Source organism: Nicotiana tabacum, chromosome 3 (genome assembly GCF_000715075.1).
Source record: "Nicotiana tabacum cultivar K326 chromosome 3, ASM71507v2, whole genome shotgun sequence".
NCBI lineage: Eukaryota > Viridiplantae > Streptophyta > Magnoliopsida > Solanales > Solanaceae > Nicotiana > Nicotiana tabacum.
Genome location: NC_134082.1, coordinates 3605697 through 3618685, shown reverse-complemented (window position 1 = coordinate 3618685; position 12989 = coordinate 3605697). Strand labels below are relative to the sequence as shown.

The 12989-nt window shown below is 36.7% G+C and overlaps 1 protein-coding gene across 1 annotated transcript; it reads left to right on the top strand.

The window, feature by feature from the left end:
* Nucleotides 1–2214: 2214 nt before the first annotated feature.
* LOC107817155 (glutaredoxin-C11-like) lies at nt 2215–2523 on the top strand. Its single transcript, XM_016642930.2, has one exon. The coding sequence runs from the start codon at nt 2215–2217 to the stop codon at nt 2521–2523; it is 309 nt and encodes a 102-aa protein (XP_016498416.2).
* The last annotated feature ends 10466 nt before the right edge of the window (nt 2524–12989 follow it).

Genomic DNA, 12989 nt, shown 5'->3' with positions numbered 1-12989 from the left:
TATGCTAACATTGTTGATGCTTCTGTTGCTGTAGATGCAAATATTACTTCAAGTTCAATTTCAACATCTGGGACCGCTGCTTTGGATGATAATGATGGTGTTGAAGATTATTTGATTTGGTCTACACTTGGGGAGTATCAACAAAGCAGTAGCAGGAATATTGATGAACTCCAATTCTACTTGCAAAAGTCACCAGAGACCCGTACAAAAGAATTTATACCGCTGGACTGGTGGAGGAGCAACTCAAATCAATTTCCTGTTCTTTCGGCCATGGCTCGAGACGCGCTAAATGTACCGATTTCAACAGTCGCATCAGAGAGCGCATTGGCAGCAACAAGGAGATACCCGTCATTCATTGGGCAACAACGTTTTGAAAATTTCTATATGCTTCATAGATTGGATAAAAACAGAGCGGCGAAATCAAGGGCGTGAAGAGGTAGATGAAACAGAGGACCAAGAAATTGGAGATATAATGGTTTATGGTTTCGATTCAAGCAATGCCGGAAAACCAAGAACCTCATGTTAAAATGGGTGAACTTACAAAAATGATGCAAAGCATGTGATGTATTCTTTCTTATTTTTTATAATTGTTGTAAACTTTTAATTTGCAAGTTCAAAAATTAAAAAAAAAATCAAAATAAAACTTGCAAATTAATTTGAAGTATTATTTATTATTCAATGAAAATATAAAACGAATGCCTTCGGAGTTTGATCCTTACATATTTGTCTTGTTAAATAATTTTTCGTAGCCACTTACTTTCAATTTTAAAATTTTAAAATTCAAATTTAAAATTTAAAATTTTAAACTTTAAACTTTAAAGTTTAATTCTAAGCCGTAAACGTTTGCAAACACTTAAGTATTAATAACTTGAATAAGAAAAACATAATATACTATATAAAAAAAAAGTAACCCGGCCCAGTCCGGACCCATTAAGCCCGAACCTGAACGGGTCCTAAATAACCCGAAATTTCCCAACCCGTTACCAGCCCGATTATCCAACACAATAACCAGCACGGAACACTAACTGGAAGGGCTATTTCTTTTGTGTATAGCCCGAAACAGCCCGTCCCGTTAACACCTATAATATGAACTCGTCGTAATATTTTATTATATGATTAATTATCGAACAAATATCTTATTCTATATTCCTCTACATCTCTTGTATCAGTAGTATTAACTTTACGCATCATTAAAGTTTTGAAAACATTATTATTATAATGGTTTCTAGTCTCCAAAAGTATTTACCCACTAGACAAAAGGAAATTTCATGAAAAATCAAGGAATAATATCTTTGCCTTTCACCCCATTAATGTACGTATCGATTAACCATAAAAATGGTTGTACGGACACTGCAGAAGTATTATGTTATAGTTGGTTCTTTCTGTCAACTTTTCATAGCATTAAGGGGTCAAAATTCGGACACTTATCAAAGAGATCAAGTTTTATGCACTAAAAATATGAAATTATTAACATAATAATCAGGTTTCTTACAAGATAATCACAAATAAATATCTGTCACAAGCATAAAATCGTAACTTGCTAAAATATGATAATTAACCTGCTATTCAAGGTTAAACTATAAATAATCTATATATCACTAGTATAGTGATATATAAATAATTTTTAGACTGCCACTATTTTTAACTTACATCATGAACGGATCTAGAGTATTAGATACAAATTTGAACGAACCAGTAGCTTTAGCTTAAATAATGTATTTATTAGAAAATTCATTAAATATGTATAGATATTTAGTTGCGAATCCAATAACTAAAATGAGCTACAGGTTCGGTTTGGCAATTTTAAAACCCATAAACCTCAAATCTGGCTCTGCTCTAACTTAAATCGATTATCAAGGGCATGGAATTATTTTCTACTTTTGCTTTCCTTTATACAAATAAATATCTTTAAGGAACATTGTCTTTTCATATATGTATCAGTATATTTCTTTTCCTTTTCTGGATAAACAATGTAATCCATATCTATCAAGTTCCCTATAAATAAGCAAGGTATGAAACCTCAAATATCACCACCATCTACCAAATATTCTAGTACCTAAGTGAAAAACTCTTCCTTTCTCTAGCTCCTTATATATCTCCTCTAGTCTATATATCTATATAATTCTCGTCATCGCATCGATTTTTATCTTAACGCCAACTTGTTTGGGACTGAAGCGTAATTATTGTTGTTGTTGTTGTTGTTGTAGTATCGAGATGGATAAAATAGGAGACTTGGCATCAAAGAAGGCAGCAGTAATATTTACAAAAAGTTCATGTTTTATGTGTCATAGTATTAAAGCACTCTTTTATGATATAGGAGCAAGTCCAGAAATTCATGAACTTGATCAAGATCCAAGAGGGAAAGAAATGGAGTGGGCATTGAGAAGTTTAGGTTGTAATCCATGTGTTCCTGCAGTTTTTATTGGTGGAAAATTTGTTGGATCATCTAAGGATATTATATCCTTACAAATTGATGGATCACTCAAACAAATGCTCATTGATGCCAAAGCTATTTGGTTCTAATTGTCGGCGTAAAAAAAATAGTTCAGTGCACCAAGTTTTTATTGTGTGAGAATTTCGAAAAAGATTTTGGACCAATATTAGGTTTATTGTACAAAGTCTTGTATGAAACAAACATCTAGCTAGGTTCTTAGCTTGTACACAAAATTTTCATGTGTCAACTTTAACCCACTATGTTTTTTTCCCTCTTTTATTTTCTTATTTTTAGTTTTTATATGTTTCTAATCCCCTTTTCTTTAAAGGAGGTGGGGAAATGATAGCCATATGTTTTGTCAAAATGGCTGATAATGGAAACTTTTTCTTGATTAATAAAATGTTTTTGTTTATGGTTCCATGTTCTCAAGGTCACTTGTAAAATACATTAAGTTTATTGTTGTTGTTGCTCCATATTCTCAAGCTATTATTCTTCATGTTTTCTGTGACAATTGGATTCAAAATCACATATACTTAACCTTGACTAACAGTTAAGTCAATAATGTAAAATTATCTAATAATCTTCGTGCGTCACAATCAATAGCGATTTTGTTGTACTAAAAAACAGGTGACATGTAACATATAGGAGAACGCAATTAAAATTTACTTATTAACTTATGTGATCCATGTATAAGTTGAAGGTTTGACATAAGCAATACGAATATATGAGTAACAACGTAAGCTTTAACTCGTTGACGTATGATTTTTTAAGAGTTCTTCGGTGAAAGAATTGTTAGTTTTTTGTTCGAACTCTTCAAAAATGTTGTCAGGTGCCGATTCTTTAAAAATAGTGCATTTTTAAAGAACCCGACATAGCTTATAATCTTTTATTACATTTAGTTTTAGAGCTGATAGTCTCATTGTGAGGATACTAGAATCGTCCTATCCTATTTTAGTTTGATCAAATTCCCTCAAGATTTGTATATAAGCAGAAATCCTGGTAATTAATCAAGGAGTCAATATCTTTCAACAAGTCTTTCTTAGTATTTTAAATTTTAATTTCACACAATCATGTACTATGTACAATTCGATATATAACTATAGAGCTAAACCCTCAAAGATATTCTTAGCACTTCGTACAGTTTTCTCCAAAATAACTCTCACCACTAAGAGTATCCCTACACCCATATATTGCTTAGTCCTTATGGTTTTCTTCAAAAGCCTCACGCTACTAAGAATATCCCTACATCTTATGTGTAGCTCTCTAATATTTTCAATTACTAATATAAAATTTTGTTCGCACACTTAACAATCTTCACCTTATATTCCACGGAGCCCATTATACCATGATCCATGGTTACTTGCGAGATTCATTGTGCGTCACCTATACGATCGAGCCAACATTAATGGCTCACGCTTTGGTGTGATAAAGGTAGTAAAGTGAGCCCCACGCTGCCATTATTCTACTATCTTCAAACTTGTCTACGAAAAAAAACTCGTCTTATTGAACCGTACCATTGTTTCTTATACCAATTGTTTGGCTGAGTCAGTCCAATGATACTCTTAATAATTGTGTGGTATTATTTGCTTTATATATGTCAAGTCTGATACTCACAATTTTTTCCAAAAGGCCTCAAACACCATTAAAAGTATCCATACATTTTGTATGTAGCTTTCAATCTTTTCAATTACCGATGTGAAACTTTGTTCGTACAACCAACAATAACGAATACTCTTACATGCATGATTTAAGAGGGACTTTTCACCCGATGCGAATCTAGATTAATCAGAACAATAGAGATTTTGATGCCGAATAGTTCAAGAAGAAAAGAAAAAGGAGGACTTATTTTCTTCTCTGTCATTTATTTCCCCCCCCCCCCCCAAAACCTATTTTGCTACACTAGCTCAAAAGGAATCAGCGATCTAGAGTAGACATAATAAGTTTGAGAGAAACCACTATATGTCTAACTTGGACTAAGATATACTCACTCCGTTCACTTTTACTTAGACACGTATATTAAAAATAATTTTTATTTGTCACTTTACGCATATCAAGAGAAGACAAAAAAAATTTCCCTATTATACCCACAGTATTTATTACTCATTTCAAATTATTTTCTCAAATCATAAAACATGCATCAATTAATATAGGTATCGTGATAAATTATACGCTTCATTTATTATTTCTTAAAGGGTGTGAAAAGTACGTGCAAAGTAAAAATGAACGGAGGGACATAAATTAAAGACCAGAATTTATTAACTCTCAATTCTGAATTCGCCGCGGAAAGGATTCTTATCTTTTGCCTCCGCGTAGTGAGGAAAGAATATCAAGAAATAGATATGAAAAGCTAAGAACTTTTCATCTTCTTAGCTAAAGCTAAAGATGGACCTGTTTAACTTGGACAAGAACTTATCCCTTGATCGAGTAAACAGATGTCATTTCGTGCGCTGTGAATCTCACAAATTAATCTTTTCTGAGAGATTCCACAATAGAATACTGATATATATTCGATTGGTCGATTCACTTTAGAAAAGTGGCCAAAATAATTTATGGATGATACGCAACAACAACAACAACATCCCAGTATAATCACACAAGTGAGGTCTGGGGAGGGTAATATGTACGCAGACCTTATCCCTACCCCGAGGGACAGAGATGCTGTTTCCAGGAGACCCTCAGCTCAAGAAAGCACCAAGTGACGATATATTAGTACTATTGATACTCAGAATATAATAACATAAAATACATAACATACATAAAAGAAATTAAAATAGCAAAAATAACAGCCATATAAGAGAATATAGGAAATACGAGAGAGATGGAAGGTAAACTAATATCCAGTGTATAAAGCCCTGCATCAGTAGCTAACCAGTAGTATCCTAAGCCTAACTCCTAACGGGCTAGTCTCACTCTAGTGCGCTGTATAGATATTCACAACTTCCCCCTAACCTTCAACCTTAATGTTCGACCTCCACAATTCCCTGTCTAGGGTCATGTCCTCAGTAATCCTAAGTCGCGCCATGTCCTGCTTGATCACCTCTCCCCAATACTTCTTAGGTCTCCCTCTACCTCTCCTCGTACCCACCACCGCCAATCGCTCACACCTCCTCACAGGTGCATTAGTGCACCTCCTCTGAATGTGCCCGAACCATCTGAGTCGTGCTTCCCGCATCTTGTCCTCTATTGGGGCCACGCCCACCCTCTCTCGAATATCTTCATTCCTAATCTTATCTATCTTTGTATGCCCGCACATCCACCTCAACATCCTCATCTCTGCTACTTGCATCTTCTGGAAGTGTAGGTTCTTAACCGGCCAACACTCGGTACCATACAACATGGCAGGTCTAACTACTGCTCTATAAAACTTACCTTTTAGTAACGGCGGCACTTTCTTGTCACACAGGACTCCCGTCGCTAACTTTCACTTCATCCACCCCACCCCTATACGGTGTGTGACATCCTCGTCGATCTCCCCGGTCCCCTGAATAACTGACCCAAGGTACTTGAAACTACCCCTCTTAGGTATGACTTGAGATTCAAGCCTCACTTCTACTCCCTCGTCCGTCGCCTCGTCCCCATATTTGCACTCGAGGTATTCCGTCTTCGTCCTGCTTAATCTGAACCCTTTAGACTCAAGGGCCTGTCTCCAAACCTCTAGCCTCTCATTGACGCCGCGTCGGGTCTCGTCAATTAGGACCATGTCATCAGCAAATAGCATGCACCATGGCACCTCCCGTTGAATATTGTGCGTTATGGCATCCATCACCAGGGCAAATAGGAAAGGGCTAAACGTCGACCCTTGGTGCAACCCTGTAACAACCGGAAAATGCTCGGAGTCGCCTCCTACTGTCCTAACCCGAGTCTTAGATCCATCATACATGTCTTTAATCACCCTAATGTATGCATCTGGAACCCCTTTAGCCTCTAAGCAGCTCCATAAGACCTTCCTAGGTACCCTGTCGTACGCTTTCTCTAGATCGATAAACACCATGTGAAGATCCTTCTTCTTATCCCTGTATTGTTCCACCATCCTCCTAATAAGGTGGATAGCTTCTTTGGTAGATCGCCCCGGCATGAACCCGAACTGGTTGTCTGAAATAGACACCGTCCTTTGCACTCTCATTTCAGCCACTCTCTCCCAGACTTTCATGGTATGACTCAGTAATTTGATACCCCTATAGTTGTTACAACTCTGGATATCACCTTTGTTCTTATACAACAGAACCATTGTACTCCACCTCCACTCTTCAGGCATCATATTAGTCTTGAATATAACATTAAACAACCCAGTAAGCCATTCCAAGCTTGCTCTACCCACACCTCTCCAAAGTTTAACCGACATTTCGTCTGGCCCGGTAGCTCTGCCCCTCCTCATCTTACACATTGCCTCCATGACCTCATCGACCTCAATGTCCCTACAATAACTTAATTCATGGGGGTTGTCCGCATTCCTCAATTCACCTAGTGTAATATCCTGATCCCCATCTTCATTTAGAAGTCTATGAAAGTAGGACTGCCATCTCCTCTTAATCTGGTCATCCCCCGTCAAAACTTTGCCGTCATCATCTTTTATGCACCTCACTTGGTCCAGATCCTGAGCCGCCCTCTCTCTCATCTTAGCGAGTTGAAATAACTTCTTCTTCCCGCATTTGTTCCCTAGTTCCTCATACGGACGAGCAAAAGCTGCTGCCTTAGCCTCCGTTACTGCCATCTTCGCCTCCTCCCTAGCAACCATATATCTCTCTCTGTTCGCTGTCTTCTCCTCCTCGCCAGTGCTCTCTACTAGTCGCAGGTAAGTCGCCTTCTTCACTTCCACTTTACCTTGGACACCGACATTCCACCACCAGTCTCCTTTGTGGCCACCAGTGCGTCCAGAAGATATACCTAACACCTCTGTCGCCGACTTCCTTATGCTGTCTGCCGTCATCGACCATATAGTGTTTGCGTCCCCATTACTTCTCCAAGCTCTCATTGTCGATAACCTTCCTGCCAACTCCTAAGCTTTATCCTCAGTCAAGGCGCCCCACCTAATCCTCGGGCGGCCTGGTACTGACCTCTTCTTCCTATTTATCGTAATACCAATGTCCATCACCAAAAGCCTATGTTGCGTTGCAAGGGTCTCACCTGGGATAACTTTGCAATCCTCGCACCACCTTCTGTCGCATCTCCGGAGGAGGAGATAGTCAATCTGAGTCTTCGCCGCCGAACTTTGGTAAGTAACCAAATGCTCCTCCCGTTTCGGAAAACTTGAGTTTGCAATCACTAGATCGAATGCCTTGGCAAAGTCCAGCAGCGAAGTGCCCCCTCCGTTCCGTTCCCCAAAACCAAAGCCGCCATGCACCTCAGTATAACCACCTGCGGACGACCCAATATGACCATTGAAATCTCCTCCTATGAATAACCTCTCGGAAGGTGGAATGCTACGAACGATGTCATCCAACCCCTCCCAAAAGCGCCTTTTAATCTCCTCATCCAAGCCAACTTGCGGCGCGTACGCGCTAACGACATTTAAAGTACACTCAGCCACCACCAATTTAATAGTCATTAGTCTATCATTCACCCTCCTGACCTCAACCACTGACTCTCTAAGATGGCTATCAACCAGGATACCCACTCCATTCTTACCCCTGTGGACTCCAGAGCACCAAAACTTATACCCATCCACGTTTGTCGCCCTCGATCTAACCCACCTAGTCTCCTGGACACACGCTATATTAATCTTCCTCTTCTGGAGGATCTTTGTCAACTCTATGGACTTACTCGTTAGCAAACCTATGTTCCATAACCCGATTCTCAACCTATAGGCTCCCTTGCCCCTTCTACATCCCCTGCCTCCCGTCCCACACCCTGACCCTGGCCCCACACTCTGCCCCACACGAGGACATGCCCTTAATCTACCATCTCAGACTGCAACCACTTACCCCTACTGCCAATCTAAAGAGGACTCGCTAGTGCCCAACGGCCAACGAATCAAACTAGAAGGAAACAAGTCACTACAAGTACACTTGTAGAATGATTGAACTATTGTGAACTAAAGGGACAACAATTTAGTTAAACACCAAAAGGGAAACCGTAGAACGGGAGGTACCAACTCCCGAGAACCAAACGTGTGTTGACTGGCTTTACTTGGTGTAGTTATACGCTCACGTACCGCTTCCCACCGCCCTTTGACGACGCTCACTCGGATTGCTCTCCTTTGCTAGTGCTTGTGCTCCCAACTTGTCTTCGACAAGTTCGAGAACTTCCCTGAAAACACAGAATATACCACGACCTAAAAAGCAGGAGGGCTGTCACCGCTACCACTGGTGTAGCCCTGATAGTAGTAGTGGAATTATAGGGAAAAAGCAGAGAACTATACAAAATTCACCAAGTTCTACCGTGGTACAACAAACTGAACAATTGCAAGGTAGAAATCTTACAACTTTTTAAGAGGAAACCCGCCGTCGAAAAGGATCAAACCCGAAAGGTCGCCGGGGCTCCGATACGGGATCTTTGCATTTTTTTTGGGGGGGGGGGGGGTTAGAAGAAGAAAAAAGAACAAGAAAAAGAAAAAGCTTATGGATGATACACAAATTTTAATTTTATTTAGGTTTTCCATCTGATGTCTAGTATTCACTTTGAGTATCGATTTGCTATCAAGATTTTTTCATTTGCAAAGCTCGAATTCAAAATCTTTAGTTAACGATTGAAGGATCCTACAAACACGTATATGTTATATACTAATAAATAAACGTCAATACAGACATAGTACTACTTAGAATACTTAAATCTCCAAATCGTTCCAAATAGTTACAAGTAATAATCGATATAATCCATCACAGAAAAGGATAATTGCTTGTATTTGTACTACACGAAAAGAAATATATACATCGAGATAGCTAGAAATCGATTAGTAATCGTGGAATGTGATCATTTTATTTAAAAGGCTAAGATGTTAAAGAGATTAGAACTTTATTTACTAAATTATAACTTTAAAGTTCATTTTGATAATAGGTGACATGTACTTGCTTTGATATCATATTAGGAATGATTACTTAGGGTGTGTTTGGTACGAAGGAAAATGTTTTCTACGGAAAATATTTTTATAGAAAATGTTTTCATGGAAAATGAGTGGTTTTATCATTTATTTTCCCTTGTTTGGTTGTGAGCGGAAAACGTTTTTCGAAAAATATTTTTTAATGTTTGGTTAGAGAGTAGAAATATTTTTTTATGCTACTCTCCTCACTCCTCTCCCCTCCCCCTCCCCCAAGTCTCTAAAATTCACACAAATCCAAAGGAACTAATATGTTGCTTTAATTTTTACGCAAAAAAAAAGTTGAAATTTGTGAAAAATACTCTTTTTTGGTTGAAAAAAAAAGTACTCTTTCTACAACATGAAAATAAATTACTCATTTTATTAAAATAAAAAAAAATACTTTTTCTACATCATGAAAAGAAAATACTCATTTTGTTGAAATAAAAAAAAACTTTTTTTACATCATGAAAAGAAAATACTTTTTTTGTTGAAATGAAGAAAAAAAAAATTCTACATAAAATGAAAGTATTTTTTTAAAAATGAAAAATAGTTTTTTATATCAGGAAAAGAAATGAAAAAAAAAATATATCTATAACATGAAAATAAAGTACTATTAATAATATTTTTATTTAGAATGGGGTGAGGGTGGGGTGGGTTGGTAGGGATGGAGAATAGAGTGGGAAAGGTTGAGAAGGAGTTTTGGAAAATGTTTTCCCTTCTCTTAATAGGGAAAATATTTTTCTTAAATTGGAGGAAAATGATTTCATGAGAAAAATATTTTTCAAAACATTTAGGCCAACCAAACATGAAAAACTTGGAAAACATTTTCCAAAAAATATTTTCCTCCATACCAAACACACCCTTAATTATGTCTTTAATTTCATGCCTATTAAACAGAATTCAAATACTATCGCCATTCACGATTGTTTACACAATTAAATAAACATATTCTTCATATATAATTGAAGTTATCATGTACTGAAAGCCATTAAGCATTTTTTCCCCAAGGACTAACAACCCGATCTAATAATAATAATAATAATAATAATAATAATAATAATAACATCATGGAGAAGAGGGAGCAGATAAGGTACTCTAAGCTAAAATCATACTCTCCCACAAAGAAGATATAAATCGCTCGACTACCTAATAACCTTCTATCATAATCCTCTACCTCCATAAACTCCTATCAAGGATCATGTTCTCGATGAGCTTAGGACATAATATATAAAAATAAAAATAAAAAAAGCAGGTCGCTACACTAAGCTCCCGCTATGCGCGAGATTCAGGGAAGAGCCAAACCATGAGGGTGCATTGTGTGTAGTTTACCCTGCATTTTCTGCAAGAGGCTGTTTTCATAGCTCAAACCCGTTATGAGCTTAGGACATAAATATATAAATTAAAAATCACTAAAATTTAACGGATAATCGTTAAATTATGAACTCATAAATTTAAAATTAGAAGGTGTTGATACAAATTGGAATTTTTACCTCCTATAACAAAGGTTGATACCTTATTTATTTTAAATAAATACCATTTTAAAAAATTATATTCCATAGCTACCTTTTGATTTTTATAGTCAAATATCTATTTATGGTCACCTCCTATCCTAAGCCATAAAATACGCTTTGTATTATTTTTCTCGCTCATTCTTTCAGATTTTTCTCCAGCTTCTCTCTCAACGCCAGTTTTCTCCATGCATCAGTGTAGAGGGTGTAATCAATTGAATACGAGTCCATTTCAGTATCCCAAAGGTCAAACTTAAAAGTTGAAACACACCATTAATACTCCCTCTGTCCACTTAGTAATGGCGAGTAGTAATAGGGACAACGATTTCATAAATCCTACACAACTTCCTTCTAGATTCTTCTCAGATCGGTAGGGCTTCTGGAAGTTTCCAAAACGAGGGTTTTCTCTCCGGCCTCGACGCCGCCGCCGGCACTTCCGATGCCGAGTTTAGTTTTTCGCATCCTGATTTTCGCCAGATTCCACTTGTTGGTACTGTCGAGTAAGAATCGTGGCCCTCTCGACGAGACGACATTAGGATTGTTCTTGAACAAAGACGAGGGAGTTTGGGGCTGAGCAACTTGAAGATTCTGTTACCTTTTTTTAAAGTGTATTTCAATGTATCTCGTTGTATTTCCATGTATTTCATTGTATTCATTATCTTTTTTTCCATTGTATTTCAGTGTATCTCGCTATATTCCATGTATTTCTTTATATTCACTGTCTCGCTATATTCCATGAATGTATTCATACAATTGTTTTAATTAATATAATTTATGTATTCAGATGTATGTATGTATTCAAATGTATCTGCAGTATGCATCATATGTTTTTGCACTATAGATGACCTGCTATACTTCATGTATTCAATGTATTTTTATGTATTTTACTATATTCAATGTAATTATATAATTTCTCTGAAGATTGCTATATTTTTGGGGTGTTTTTCGGTTGAGAATCTTTTTTATAACTAGAAATACAAAATTTGTGTGTTATTATTGAGCTTGTTGAGTTATATTAAGAGTCTATTATGTTAATTGATTCACTTTCCGTTTAAAAACAGTTGAATAGACCATGAATTGCGCTATTTACTTTACTGTATTCACAAATACATATCGTGAATACAGTCGAATACAATAATTTGTCTAGCTGTAATCCCCTGTTTTACGCCGTGAATACAGTCGATTACAAATATCTGTCTAGCTGTAATCCCCTGTTTCACGCCTAGAAATGCATACAGTAGCTTAAATATATCGAATACACTCTAAAAACCCTGAAAATATAGCTGTAAAAAGTAATATAGTAAATGGTAGTTACAACTAGCTAATAACCACTAAAACATAGTAATTTCTCAAAATTTCTCATACAAATTTAAAAGTTAGAATCCATCAAATCTAGTTCCCGACTTCCTCTCTAGCTTCGACTAACTCGCCTGGTCCAGTTTCATTGCCATCCCTTAAAAAAAAATGAAAAAAAAAGAAGGAAAAACCAGATCTCAACCGGCTAATGATATCCTAAATTATTAGAAGCTTAATTAATTAGCTAACTAACCCCTAATTAACTCACATGAAAAATTAGTACGGCATATTTTTGCCCCCTTAGGCTAAAACTTGCGTTTGCGTCACACGTACACCAGTGTATGGCAAGTGTATGGCCATCAATTGTCATTTGTCCATGTGCTATGAAGAATAAGAGCCGTTTGGACATAATTTTCTTTTTCCTTTTTTTCAAAAAAACATTTACCTTTTTTCGAAATCACCGTTAGTTCATAAAATTTTCAATTTTCACTTGAAGATCCATTTTGGAAATTTTTGAAAATTTGAAAAACTCCAAAAGGTTATTTTTCAAAACTTTCACTCAAATCACTCACAAAACTTCAAAAACAACCCAAATGTAATTTATGTCCAGACACAACTCTAAATTTCCAATACTATTTTCACTTAGAAATTTTTTTTCACCATTTTTTGGAATTTTACAATTCTTATGTCCAAATGCCTATTAAGTGTATGTATGTGGGAAGAATAACTAGGTGAC

Excerpts from the sequence above, each read along its gene's own strand:
- LOC107817155 (XM_016642930.2), top strand. The coding sequence starts at position 2,215 with ATGGATAAAATAGGAGACTTGGCATCAAAGAAGGCAGCAGTAATATTT.